The sequence below is a fragment of the Coffea arabica genome, chromosome 1e, assembly GCF_036785885.1.
Source record: "Coffea arabica cultivar ET-39 chromosome 1e, Coffea Arabica ET-39 HiFi, whole genome shotgun sequence".
In the NCBI taxonomy this organism is placed as follows: Eukaryota; Viridiplantae; Streptophyta; class Magnoliopsida; order Gentianales; family Rubiaceae; genus Coffea; species Coffea arabica.
The window spans coordinates 35,542,782-35,556,540 of record NC_092311.1 but is presented as its reverse complement, the minus strand read 5'-3'; the positions used below and the strand labels follow the sequence as shown (position 1 = coordinate 35,556,540).

Genomic DNA, 13,759 nt, shown 5'->3' with positions numbered 1-13,759 from the left:
TAGTTTTCCTGGTAATCGTTTGAACCCCTTGTCCATCTAATAGTGAAGCCAGCGGATCCAAGGCATGGATTGGAGGGATTCCTGGCACGAATTGCGTTCATAATCGCAATCTACTTCCTTCTTCAACCGTTCTTTGTGCACCATCATTTATTGACATAACTAAAATAATAGATAAACAATTTAAAATACTAATAAACAACAAAATGACCCTAATTAAGAACCCTAAAGAAGTTCTTGGGTAGCATTATTGATACAGACGAGGAATTCTTGAACCCGGAGTTCCTCGTTCTATATTAAAAATTTTTCAAAATTATGGCCAAATAAGCACAAAAGGAGTCAATTTTGTAACCAAACTCCAGGCCTGAGTTTACCAGTCTTCTTTCCGGTTTGAACAAGATGGCACCTTACCGTGTGCGTCTTCCGGGTTGCTTTCCATGACTTTCTAATCCCTTTATGTGCCACTTCAAATGCAGTTTGGGACAAATAAGATTAGAAACACGGCACTTTACCTGGAAACTAAATAGTGACCAGTTATTGAAAATGGGAAGAAAAATTTTGAACTCGTTCAAAAGATTGTTGAACAAGTTGAGAAAGAAATGTTGCAGGAGAGACGGATCTTGTGTTACTGGATGAGAAAAGATGAAGATTCGTGAAATTCATGGGTTTAATAAAACTAATAGTTGTCCAATGACCATGACAAAACTTTTTTCAAAGATGTAAAGAAGTAACATGATCAATAAAAATTTATTTTACACTAACACGGTTGGGTAAAAAAAAAATTTTTTTGAATGCTGATTAGTACTATTATGCACTTGCACCCTCTAGCGTAAAAGAAGTTTATTCTGCCAATGTATGAAAAATTAATTCTTAATCAAAATTAAGCTCTCCTTTGGGAACAATGAGAGTTTAACTACTTAAAAAATCTGATTCTCTTACCTTCATTCTTCTGGTTCTTAAATGAAAAAGAAAAAGAAAATAAAATTTTAAGTTAGATTATACCTATCTAGTAGACAGTCTTAAGACAAGTGTCTGCTTTATCTGGAGTATTAGCACTTCTTAAGATCATGAGTCCCACAAATTGAAACTTGTCTGATTCAAATTGATTGATGTAAATCCTGACAACTCTAGTGTAAATTTGAATTTGACAATTATAACAAAGTTGTGCGGGTTTACACCAAAAGTTATAAGATTTACACCAACTAGCTTAAATTGGACAAATTTCAACTTGTGGGGGCTTGGTCCCACCTCTTAGGGTAATACTTCTTCGGCATATTCTAATAGAGACTATAGAAAAATGGTCAAGCCTAAAGTTCATTAATTAATGGGTCCCCATATGCTCAATTGGAAATTTTGTGGCAGAAAAATTAATCAAACTGCACAATAACTTCTAAAGAAAATGCCCGCAACGTGATTCATAGTATAGGGGCTTCATAATATACTATTTGTCAACCAATCGGTTAAGGTAGCTGTTTTGAATTAATATAGTAAAAGATTATCAATTAAATAGAAGGGATCAAATTGAAAATAAACTAAACTTTTTGAATTGATAGTATATTATGAGTAGTTTTATCTACGAGGCTCCACAGACTTTTTTCTTTTCTCTTTTTTGCGCCCCGGGGGGGGGGGGTGTGAGGGGTTTTCCACACTCGACAGCACATATATGTACAAATCCAGAAAACAAAATTATATTATATATATATATTATATTATATATAAAGTTTATATATAAGAGTAACGATAGATTTGCAACTTGGCGGTTTTCTTGATTGTTCAAAGAAATTTGATTTGATTATAGAGATGGGTCATGATCTACTAGTTTTTATAATATTGTTATTTCACCTTCGCTTATGCGGACCTATCAGTGCGATGCTACATTTTCTTGAGTGAAATGCTCCTTTTTTTTAACCACAAGCTCAGTGGCTACCATCAAAATCGGTAAGACTTGGTGGGTGGAAGGTTTTAAGGATTTAGACCTTGCCTCTCACTATCTGCTACTATATGTGGTCTACCACTTTAAAGTGGTTTCAGACGGGTGCATTCGTCTGGATCAGTGGTGGTTCAATCTCTACTGATTTTCCCTCTTCAGGTTCCCCGCCCTGCCCCATAGTATATAATAAAATGCAGGACTATTGTGTTGGGCCAAAAAAAAAAAAATAGAAATGCTCACTTTTTTTTACAAGAGAGAATTGTAGTTTTGATCCCCAGTATTCGGCCTTTGTGTTAAATTGATCCCCACTATTTTGACCAAATAAATTTAATCCCCAAATTTTGTGATTTTAGACAGATTTACGATAACTAAGGAAATGATACAATGGCTAACGGTAATGCTATTAAATTCAGATCGGATAGTGACTTAGTTAAACTATTAGATCAGGAGTCAACTTGTCAGATCGGTTGGACCATTCTTAAAAATCCGCTAACGTTAGCATGATGTCATAATTAGTTTTTATTTTTATAAATTTTAGAAATATTGAAATTAAGATTTTGGTTTTATTTGGCCAACCATACAAAATGTTACACATATATTAGATTTGAAAGCAAATATACACCCAAAAATTATATCTAAAATATGCCCATTCTCCAAAATTAATTGAAAAAAATAAATTAAAACAAATCATACCCAATTTGAGATTTTTTTGTTGTTGAGAATATGGCTTTATAATGCAAGTTGTAATCATTGCTGATAAATTGATAAGATGATAGGAATGAAAATTTCTTGATTTAAAGACCATTTAGGGAAGTGGGTGATTTTGATGTTTACACCGAGTGTGTGGCATTTTCTTATTCCTATTTATAAATGAAAGTTTAATAATTTAGGTAATTCAAATTATATTCTGGGAAAACAAGAAAGAAAAGTTTGAGAACTGGGTCAAGCAGTTGAACAGGGTTATTGGTTTAGCCGATTTTTTATGAGTTTGACTGGTTTTTTATTGAAAAGATTTTGTGCTACTAACAAATTTGGAAAGAAAGCCGGTTCACGATCGGATTGGCTGGATTGATCGATTCGATCCGAGTCTAATAACATTGGCTAATGATCAACATCAAATTGCCATTTTGACCATTAGTCATTAACTTTGACTTTGCACTTTTGGTCCTAATGTTTTGATTTTGAATCAATATATTTTTCTCTAAATTCAAGAAAGCAGGGAAGGAAAGAATTCAGGGTAGTTTGACTTGCAAAGATGATAGCTTTGATATTGTCATTGGCGATGGGAAATTGAAGGTCTCCACAATGTCTAATTCGCAGTAGAACATCAATAAGATCTTCTTGATTAGAATCAGCAATGAACTTCTTGTTCCTAGTCCGGTTCTTGACGTGCTCCTTGATTGAGCTTTCAAATATAATATCCATTTTGTGGCTGATCTGCAGCAATTTAGGCTTCAGTCCAGTCAGGACATGAAGAATTTTGTAAGAAGGAAATAGATCAACAATATCAAAACCTCCTCCTAAACCTGCCACTTGCTTCATTATTCTTATACAAATTCGTATTGATCTTCTTTGGGAACTTGACCAAATGCAGCTCTACAAACCATCGAACTCGTATGTGAGAAAAGTTTTCAGTTATATTGGCACTCTTGCCTGCCAATTGCCTTATTACATCAACTAGATGCAAAACCTCATCCTGCCTAATATTGTGGAAGGACCTAACACTTTTAGCGCTAAGAAGTTCCATGACGCAGATTTTTCGCATTTGTCTCCAATAATCACTATAGGGGGAGCATATGATATCTTTAGTATCATAACAGATGATCTTGAATGCGAGAAGTTCATGCCTGCTAGCAAAGGAAAGATCGTATGTTTTCATGATGTCTTTCGTCAAATTTGGTGAGGAGACAACAACAGCTGAAACTTCATCCAACTGCAAATGTATTAGAGGTCCATGTTTTTGAGCCATGTTTTTGAGCTAAGTTTTTTAGTGTACGATGTGGAAGTGAGCCTATGAGATGATGCATACATCCAATAAATGGTAGCTTGCATGGACCCGAAGGCAATTTCTGGATGGTTTTGGATGTTTGGGATCTTTTCCATTCCTTGATTAAAGTCAAGAGAATGGTTGCAAAGAAGAAAGTGATCAAGTTTGGGTTGAAACTCAGAAGCTCCATTGATTTGCGATGGATGAGTATCCTCGTCCTACTTCTCTCTCTCTCTCTCTCTCTCTCTCTCTCTCTCTCTCTCTCTCTATATATATATATATATATATATATATCATATAATGTTTGCTTACAAAGTGTTTGAATAATCAAATTTTTTCAAAAAATGTTTCGTTCGAATGATAAATATATTTCTCAATTCACTTTTTTGTATTTTTAATCATTGTTTTATTTCACACACACACACACACACACACACACATATATATATATATATATCACATAATGTTTGCCTAAAAAGTGTTTGAATAATCAAAATTTTCAAAAAATGTTTCGTTCGCATAATAAATATATTTCTCAATTCACTTTTTTGTATTTTTAATCATTGTTTTATTTCACATATATCAAATCACAAAAAATATTACACTAATTATTTTAAATTATATTTCAAGTAATACTCTATGAGTAATATCCAAATATGTTACTTCCATGTGAATCGCATTGATCGGTTGGCGTGTGCAGTTTGCGATAATCTTTTGTCATCTATTTTAAGAAAAATTAGATGGCGCTCTTCTCGGTTTGAGTACTATTAATTTATTTCCACACCCAAAATTGACCAGGGATGATAATTTATTTGATAAGAAGTTCCGGTGCGATTGCAACCATACCATACTATTGACAGCTCGGATGACGCCATCCAACCGGGCCTAATCTAGGCTATCACTGTGAAATTCATGGATGGCTTGGTCCCGGCCATCGGTGTTAAATTCATTTGAGTTTCAAATTGACGGTCCAGTTGAGACCTATCCCGAATTGCTTTATTGGAGCCGTCAAAAGTTCTTTCAGTTACACCTGCAACTGCAGAGAACCCAATCCATTTACCTGAGATCATTGTACTTCAAGTCTTCTTAAAATTTGTTACTTTTGATGCCTCCATTTTGTTTAAGGGACATTTACTGGATCTAGGCCTTACCTGTCTGTTGGCCCTAGAGCAACTTGATGTATGTAGGGGTGTGCATCGAATTCGAAATCGGTAATTCGGAAATTTGAATTCGAAATTTTTTAAAATTTTGATATCTGATAATTCGATTGAATTCGATTTCGAATTCACCAATTCCGAATTCGAATTCGTATCGAATTCAATTCGGAATTCGGTAAATTCCGATTTCACCGAATTCGGGAAAATTTATATATTATTATATAATATAAAATTTATAATATAATATAATATTATATAAATTTTATAAATTTTATATAATACAAATTTTATATTACGTGTATGAAAAATATATTTATATATTAAAAACGAATTTGAAATCGAAATCGGAATTCGAATTTCGATTTGAAAAACTCCATTACCGAATTCGAACCAAATTTGAAATATATGAATTCAGAAAATCCGAATTCGATTCCGATTTACCGATTTCGAAAATTCCTAATTCAATTTGAATTCGGTCGATAAATCAAAATTTTTCGATTTTGCACACCCCTAGATGTAAGTGTGAATTTAAAGAATGAAGTTTTGCAAATAACCAACAAGATTTAAAGAACAAGGAAAATTAAATTAAGAAAATTAAGAAAATAAGAATCGCAATTAATATAGAGAGAGCAGGGAAAGAAAAATCAAATGCAAGAGATTTATAGTCGTTCAACTGCCCTTTCTAGTGCCTATGTTCACTCCTGAGTTTCTTCCAAATATCGGTAATTCTCCGCCATTATCCCACTTTCAACGGGTGAGGTGAGAAACCCACGTACTCTTCAAGATCAACTTTCCTCAATAAGTTCATCAACTCTTAAACCAAGGTTTTTACTCTTCCATACAGTAACCTCAATGTATTACAACTGAAGATCACCTTCTCCAAAATTTTTTTAAAGTAAGAATGGACCGTTTACAGAATAGAGTAAGAAAGCTTACACATTGCAGCAATGAGCTGTGTTTACATCCTACTATCACCTATAACTATACAAAGAATTATAAAAATCTACAAAACACCTATCTAGTCATGATCAAAACACTTGTATGTAATTCCCCAATCATTGATCAAGCTTTAGTTCACTCTTAACCTTGGAATTCCGCTCCATGTAGCACCAACATGTCTCATTTCTGTAACTATACTATGTATAATACCAGTGGGAGTAACAAAGACTTGCTGGAACATCACCTTGTTTCTTGCTTTCCATGTATTACAGTGTTATAACCAGAGATAACTTTCTAAGCCTGTCTATAAATGAGTTGTCATTCCAATGCATAATTAACCAAGGTTTTAATTCTTCTCAATGAGAAACCTCACATAAACACACAGTGGGATTGATGAATCTCATTCCAATTCAAATACCCCAGTGTGAATCAAACAATTATCTTTACCTGATTCCTAGTTGTTATTATAATTTCACATCAGTTTTTTTTGTGAGAATTCATGTCTTTATACTCATAGAAAAGTATGTTCTTGGTTGATTATTTTAGCTAATTAAAGATTCTGTAGATTTTGAAATTTTCATTTTTTTTATGTTTTCGTTTGCTTTTATATAGATTATAGATTTTTTGATAGCCAAAAGAGTTAAAATTCATCATCTATCAAGGTGTAGTTTTTGTTGATTTTGATTATTCTCTATGCTCACTTTCCATAATCAAATTTTATAAAATCTAAAATAAACTAGAACAAGGCCTAAATGACGTTGGGATGTATTGTTCCAACGAAGCTGTACGTGTATTTCACCCATGCATACATAGCCTGTAGCTGATACCAATTTGACATACTGCGCTGTGTCAGCCTAAGGGTCTGTTTGATAACATAAAAAAGTGCTGAATCTGAATTTTTTCAGACATTCAGATGTTTTGAGTGTTTGATAAATGAAAATCTATTTGCTGAACTTGTTAAGCAGTGTTGAACCTGTATGTATTTTTTTCAGCACAAAAATCCTAACTGAATGCTTAATTCTGATAAGAATCAATAGAATTATTTCAACTACCTTATCTTATCTATCAAATCTACCCTTGTTTGTTAATTATGTTCAAAATTCTTATCTAATTAAACAACATAATATTTTCTATCTAACGATTTTTAGTTTCTCTTTTATCCCTTTTTAATGACTTTCACATCTTCTCCATACTCCTTATATAATATATTTCATCTTTTATATTAATTTGATTTAAAAATAAATATTATCATTTTCATACCTAACAATTTTAAACTAATTAAATCATAGATTCTATTTCTTTTTTGAATGAAAAGATATAAGGACAAAATTGTCAAATTAAACTTATTAAGCATTCAGTTATAAATATTTATCAAACAGCATAAATAGGTTTAGCATTAAAATTCAGACATTCATATATTTTTTCCAGTACTTAAAATTCAGTAAATTAATTGTTTCAGTATTCAGATTTCAGAATTCAGACTTCAGAATTCAGATTCAGTTTTATCAAACGGAACCTAAGTGGGTTGAGTTTCATCATTCATGAAATCATCACATTTTGGTCGTAATAGTGAGCGGACTGAAGATAAGATCTTACTTGATGTATCGGTGCATTTATGGATGTGTTTAGAAATTGACAAGAAGTTATAAGCTGTAAATGACGAATTATCTACACTGTTTTTGAAAATATCTACTTTTTTTTTAAAGCTAAAAAAAAATTATTAAACTAAAGATAGATCCAAGACAATTGCTGTAGAAAGAAAAGATGGTGAAGAAGATCTCCAATTACAAATGTCTGAAATAGAACTAGCATTTCTAATCGATAAATGAGCAGCCTCATTTAAATTTTTAGGAACCCAATTAGCGTCCCAAATGACAAAATTCTGTAAACTATCAAAGATATCATCTAGCAGAACTCCATAGGCTAAATCGTTAGTTTCTAGATTTTTAGGCATGCTAATGATCTTTAAAGAGTCTTCCTCTAAAATAATCTTAGGAACTTGCAATTGAAGCAATAAAGTGACTGCTGATCTTGCATCGTAGGCGTCAATTACTCAAGAGTGACGACACCTAAGATTTTGTGAGAAATGCTAGCAAAAAAATTACCCCACTTATCCCTCACGACAACTCCAACTCCAGAGCAGCTGTTTTAGTAGAGTATTGCACCATCAAATTAGCCTTTAGAAAACCTGCAGGGGTTTTACCCAATGAAGTTGGCATCAGAAGAACGCATTGTACTGTTTCCAGATGTGTTTGCTTCTTAATATTTTTGTTGGGAATATTACAACGAATCGGCAAATATTGTGACAAGAATTGGCTTCAAGTCATAATAGAATATCACTTTCCTTTAACCTTTATTTGTCCGGTATAACGTGCAATAACCTTGAACAAATATCCTTTAGGATAAGATGAAGTTTATTTGTTTTAGACTCTTGCACAAAGTAAGACAAATCCTCTTGAATTAAGGAGTGCTTTTTGAGAGAATTCAAAATAGTAGGAAAGTAATTTTCTGCAGCAAATCACTCTTTACTTGACCTCTTTATATAGAAGAGATTGTTTAAGAAACAAATGAACTTAATAAATATTTGTATGAATAGATTCAAGGTATTGTGTACAAATTCATGTATTCTAATTCATGCATCACATGATTCTATAATAAAAAATATGAATCTATCCTTATATTCAAGGATCCCCACATATATGAATATATTCATGAATAAATATACATTTATCAAAATGTATGTACATCTTAGAATCATTTGATTGATAATACAATACATTTATGTACATTATACAAATTTTGAAACTTTCTAACAAATCCCCAGCCATATTCAAAATTTAGAAAATGGACTTCCAAAAGGTCACCGAATAATCTCACATTCATATGCATAAATAATGGTACCTTTCGATTGAACCACTATTTTAGTAAAGGTTCTTTGAAATCAATCCTACAAGATGATAGACAAGTTTTGAACCACTTGTTTATTGGACTAACCTCATAAACACATCACACATCGAGCAATGCACAACCATAAGTTTTTCAATAATACATTTTACGGCCTTGTATCACTATCCTTTCATGAATGCTACAAAGCAAATTCCTTACCTTTGTGGTTTGCCGAAAACCAACATTCATATAGGCGATATCTTAATGCCCCCGCCATTGATAGCACTTTTAAGATTCGTTAAGAGTTCAATGACTTACCTTTACATTTACACTGGCGAGAATAACATGCACTATTTTACATTGGGATGTCTAAACTTCACATAGTGCACCAACCGCTAGAATGATGTACTTTCATTCATTGAATTCAAGATTAGACATTGTGTCTAGCATTAAATTGAGGTTCCACCATTAGTGATCAAGAATTTTGGACTTTAAATCCACCCCCCTTGATGTTCTTAACACCAAGTTCTTTTATAACCCTTTTGTTAAAGGATCATTCAAATTTTCATAAGATCTCACAAAGTCAATTGATATGACTCCATTTGTGATCAAATCTTTGACATAACTATGTTTTAAATCGATATGTTTTGACTTACTATTATACGCTTGACTATATCATTTACCAAGTGTAGCTGCATTATCACAATATATTGAGATAGGCGACAAAGGTGTTGGCCACAATGGTATATCACAAAGTAAATTATGCATCCATTCAACTTCTTTACATTTCGAAGCAAGTGCTACAAATTCTGGTGCCATTGTTGAATCAGTGATATAAGTCTATTTCTTAGAACCCCAAGAAATTGTATCTCTACCAAGCATAAAGATCCAACCACTTGTCGACGAGTGATCATCTTTATTAGTGATCCAACTAGCATATGAAAATCCTTCTAAAATTGAACGATAACCGATATAACATATACCATAGTCGTTAGTGGCTTTTAAATACTTTAAAATTCTAGTTACACCATTTTGTTGTGGTGTATAAGGAGCAGTCACCTCATGTTTTATCCCTCTTCAACCACATGCACTTTTGAAGTAGAATCTTTGTTCTCTTTAAGGATTTGAGTATCCTTCTTTTCTTGCATGCAAATTTCCTCTTATACTCGAAGAGATTTAGCAAGAATCTCAAGAGAGATATCCTCGTTTTTATGTTTGATGTCTCTCTTGAAATCTTTCCAAGAAGGTGGTAATTTATCTATTATAGAGCAAACAATAATGGCTTCATCCATGTGCATACACTACAACAAAAATGACCTTTCCTAACATGCCTATAAGGACACTTGCTGATTTTTGTCATTATAGCACTTCTATCATGACAGTAGTTATCAATTCCATAATATATACTTTAATTTTTTTATTTTATCTGATATAAAAATAATAATGTGTCTTTAGATTCCCTATCATGACACTTGAGAAAATATGAGATACACCAAAAAATTTAAAACATAAAACGATGTCATTTGATTTTGGCAGAAGATTCCTTTGCCAAAACACTTAGTGAAATTTCAAAACTTTCATTTTGCCCCATTTTGGTTCTTCCGTCTCCTGCCTTCGCCGCCGCCCCACTCCCCTATTTTCAGTTGCTAAGTCGGCCGCTTCTCTGCCCTGTTCGGTCAACCACGACACCTGCACCAATAAGCCTTCGCTCTCTTTGCTAGGACAAAAAGAATAAGAAAACAGATACTCGTGCTCTTTCTTTTTTCTTCTTTCCTCTGAAACCCATCCCCATGCTTCTCCTTACTGACTAGATATTCAGGTTGAGCGTGCCGAGGAGTAGACTAGGCGAAGGTTGCTGCCATCGTCTCACTGGAGTCCAGCCACTATAGTGGAAATCATCACTGTAAAGTTTCCTGCACTCTTATACCTTTTTTTCCCCCTTAACTGTATTGTTTTCTTCTTTGTCTACAATCATGTCGGTTATGCTTTACTTTCATCTTGTTAATCGATTTTAAGTGGCTGGAATTGATCATAGGTTTGAGTTGAGTTTTAGATTTAAAATTCAAGCTCAGGCTGTATAAGGAATTGATGAAAAAGAAATTTCAAAACTTTTCATGCTCATAACTTGTTTGTCGGAAGGTTCGAATGAAGAAAGAAGGAAATTTGCAAGGAAGCGAACAGAGAGATGAGAGTGATTGGAGAGTGATGAGACGGAATAATTACTGCTATGATATGACTATTGTGAATCTCATTCTATCTTTTATTAATTCACTCCAATTTGTGCTGAAAGAGAAATTTTGTGTGTTTATACATGAGGCAGCAGGTCCATTGAATACAACTTGGGACTCCAGAACTTCGAAAGAAAACATGGTCTTAAGACATCATCTTTTGATGGACATTCTTTGGTTGGTTATAGCATATGGTTCTAGGATTTGGCCACAGAAAAAGTAAGATATCCAAGTACGATATTCTTTAAGCGAAATTTATACCCGCTGATATGCATAAAGCATTTTAATGCATTTCTTATGATTTGGGAAAAGAATAATGATTCTTGTTTGGGGTGACTTCTATAAATTCCTTTTTCAACATTCTTTTGATATTCTTGTACTAATATTAAATACAGTTGACCCATCTCTTCAGTTCCTTTTGAGCACTTCTAGCTTTTCTGCTAAGTTAATCACATAGTCAAAGATTTTTCTTGGTTTTCACCAAAATCCATACTTAATCATGAGCTTAGAACTGCTTTCACTTCCTCATAGGACTTCTGAGTTTATGATGAGTCATCCCTATACCTGAAATTTTCTCCTAAGGTTGTTGATGTAAGGTTTCAACTTTTGGTGCCACATGGAATCTGACTTCAAGGTGAAACTTGGTCTTGTGGGGTAAGTTGCCTCTAGTATGCTTGGTTATCTCTCTAAAATTGGTTTTTGGCATGTTAAAACTAGCATACTGCGATTACATCCTGATACATTCTTCCCCTAACTTTGCTCCCCTTGTCCATGTCAAGAGGTTTGTTATTATTCATACTAGCTCTCCCCAGCATAAGAGTTTGTATTGAATAGCAAATTTCTAGCTCAATTACTTAGTAAAAAAAAACCACTCAACCCCCCAGAAGAAGAGAGAAAATAGAAGAAAAAAGCAACACCAATTACGTCTTACACGCTTGTGATTGTCTGTCAGTTTTTCTCTTGACATTGTATTTTGGTTCAGTTTAATGCAGACTGATCCCAACTGGAGCAATTTTTATACGATGAATCTGCAAAATGCATCAATCTTATTGATTTCAGAGCAGCTCAGGACCACCCTAAAAGTTTTGTCGATGACTACTTGAGGATGGTAATTGGTTTTGCTTTTGCAGTATCCCCAAGCTTATGCTTAAGATGTGTCTCCATTGGTTTCTGATCATGTTAGCCTTTATCTTGTGAGCATTCATAGAACATGACATGATTTATATTTTCTCAATTTTGTGGAATTTGTTTCCACACATAATGCTGGAAGCTCATGTTCAGGCTGGCTTCATAGTAGGACTGCCTTTTGCTAAGCCTGGGGGTTATGACTGGTTTGTACCTATATTCTTTCAATTGCTATGATTTAATCATAGGATGCCTTAAAGGGGACAAAACAAATACTCAAGCAAATATCTTAATGTTATTAATTAGTTCTATAATTCGGAAATCACTCCTTTATCCTTGTTTATTAGTATTTGGTATGTTTACTTACTATATAGTCTACATGTGCCTCGGTGCTTCCTCCAAAGTTGCATGTTTAGACCAATTTGCTTCTGCTTTATGATTGAAGTGAACATTTCTTTGCATTCAGAAGCTACGTTGCTTTAGATACATGTCAGCATGCTGCGCGTTGACTAACTTGTCGCATTCAGTGTTTGGATAGGTGGGAGTATATTGGTGTCACTTGGTTCCTTTCAGCAAATGTGGTTTTCAAAATCTGAGTAAGCTTTTACATCCACTCTACTTTTCAATATTCAGCTTTTCTCCTTTTTTCTCCTCATTTTCAGTCTGTTTTATCTCTCGATTAACAGGTTTGAGGAACATAGAGCTTCTCATGTTCAAAGAAAATGTCCGTAAAGTACTTTACTGGTGCGGACAATTATCACATTAGACAGAAATTTATGGAGCTGACTTCACTTTGATTAGTTCGCTAATGGTATGGGTTGCTCGATTTTAATATCCTGCTTTATAGGAGCCCAAACAATGTACTATATATATACTGTGCCTCTCACGGATCGTTGCTAATGTTGTACAATTACGTTACCTGACTTTTAGTTCAACAAATTAAACTTGTTAGGGAATCTTTCAAGTTTGTACTTGTTAGGGATTTGCTATGTTAGTACTTGTTACTGACTTTTAGTTCAACAAATTATATTTGAGTATTGACTTTTGCTTTTAGATTACTATATGCATTCTGTTCTTTGGGATAATTTTACAAGTCTTTTGAATTTCTGATTGACGGAATGTATAACAGGAAGCACTACCTGCAGGTTGCTTCTATATCAAAAAAAAAAAAAAAAAAAAAAACTCCTGGCAGTTAAAAGTGTCAGCATAGCTCAGTTAAAAAAACTCCTGCTTGTTACTGACTATAGCTATGCTGACACTTTCGATTATCAAGAAAAGGGATTTTTGTTGGCAAATGAGATGCTATAACAGCATAGTTTTTCTGACACATTTGAATGCTACGAGCCTATCCCCACATTGGAAGGGACGACACTCGTCCGAGGTGTGAGGAAAGGTAAAGTGTCAGGTTAGATTATCTATACTGACACCTTTAAATGCTGTTAAAGATCATTTTTGTTGTAGTGATATTGTGTTGTGTGAAGCGATTAAGAAGTCTTTCAATTTCACTAAA

At 33.6% G+C, this 13,759-nt stretch overlaps 1 protein-coding gene and 1 long non-coding RNA gene across 2 annotated transcripts; one reads left to right on the top strand and one right to left on the bottom strand.

The window, feature by feature from the left end:
• Positions 1–3,094: 3,094 nt before the first annotated feature.
• On the bottom strand, positions 3,095–3,896 carry LOC113693517 (premnaspirodiene oxygenase-like). The gene is made up of 2 exons (XM_027212048.1): positions 3,581–3,896; positions 3,095–3,453 (listed from the first exon to the last, which is right to left on the bottom strand). The coding sequence occupies exons 1-2, from the start codon at positions 3,894–3,896 to the stop codon at positions 3,095–3,097; spliced, it is 675 nt and encodes a 224-aa protein (XP_027067849.1).
• Positions 3,897–12,770: 8,874 nt separating this feature from the next.
• LOC140021443 (uncharacterized) lies at positions 12,771–13,334 on the top strand. The gene is made up of 2 exons (XR_011825180.1): positions 12,771–12,845; positions 12,936–13,334. It is a non-coding gene; the product is annotated as an uncharacterized lncRNA (long non-coding RNA).
• The last annotated feature ends 425 nt before the right edge of the window (positions 13,335–13,759 follow it).

Bases quoted from the DNA above. Each gene is read 5' to 3' on its own strand.
- LOC113693517 (XM_027212048.1), bottom strand. From the start codon at position 3,896: ATGGCTCAAAAACATGGACCTCTAATACATTTGCAGTTGGATGAAGTT. The intron at 3,454-3,580 runs GCAAGAGTGCCA...AGCAAGTGGCAG, and splicing joins TGTAATAAGGCAATTGGCAG to GTTTAGGAGGAGGTTTTGAT.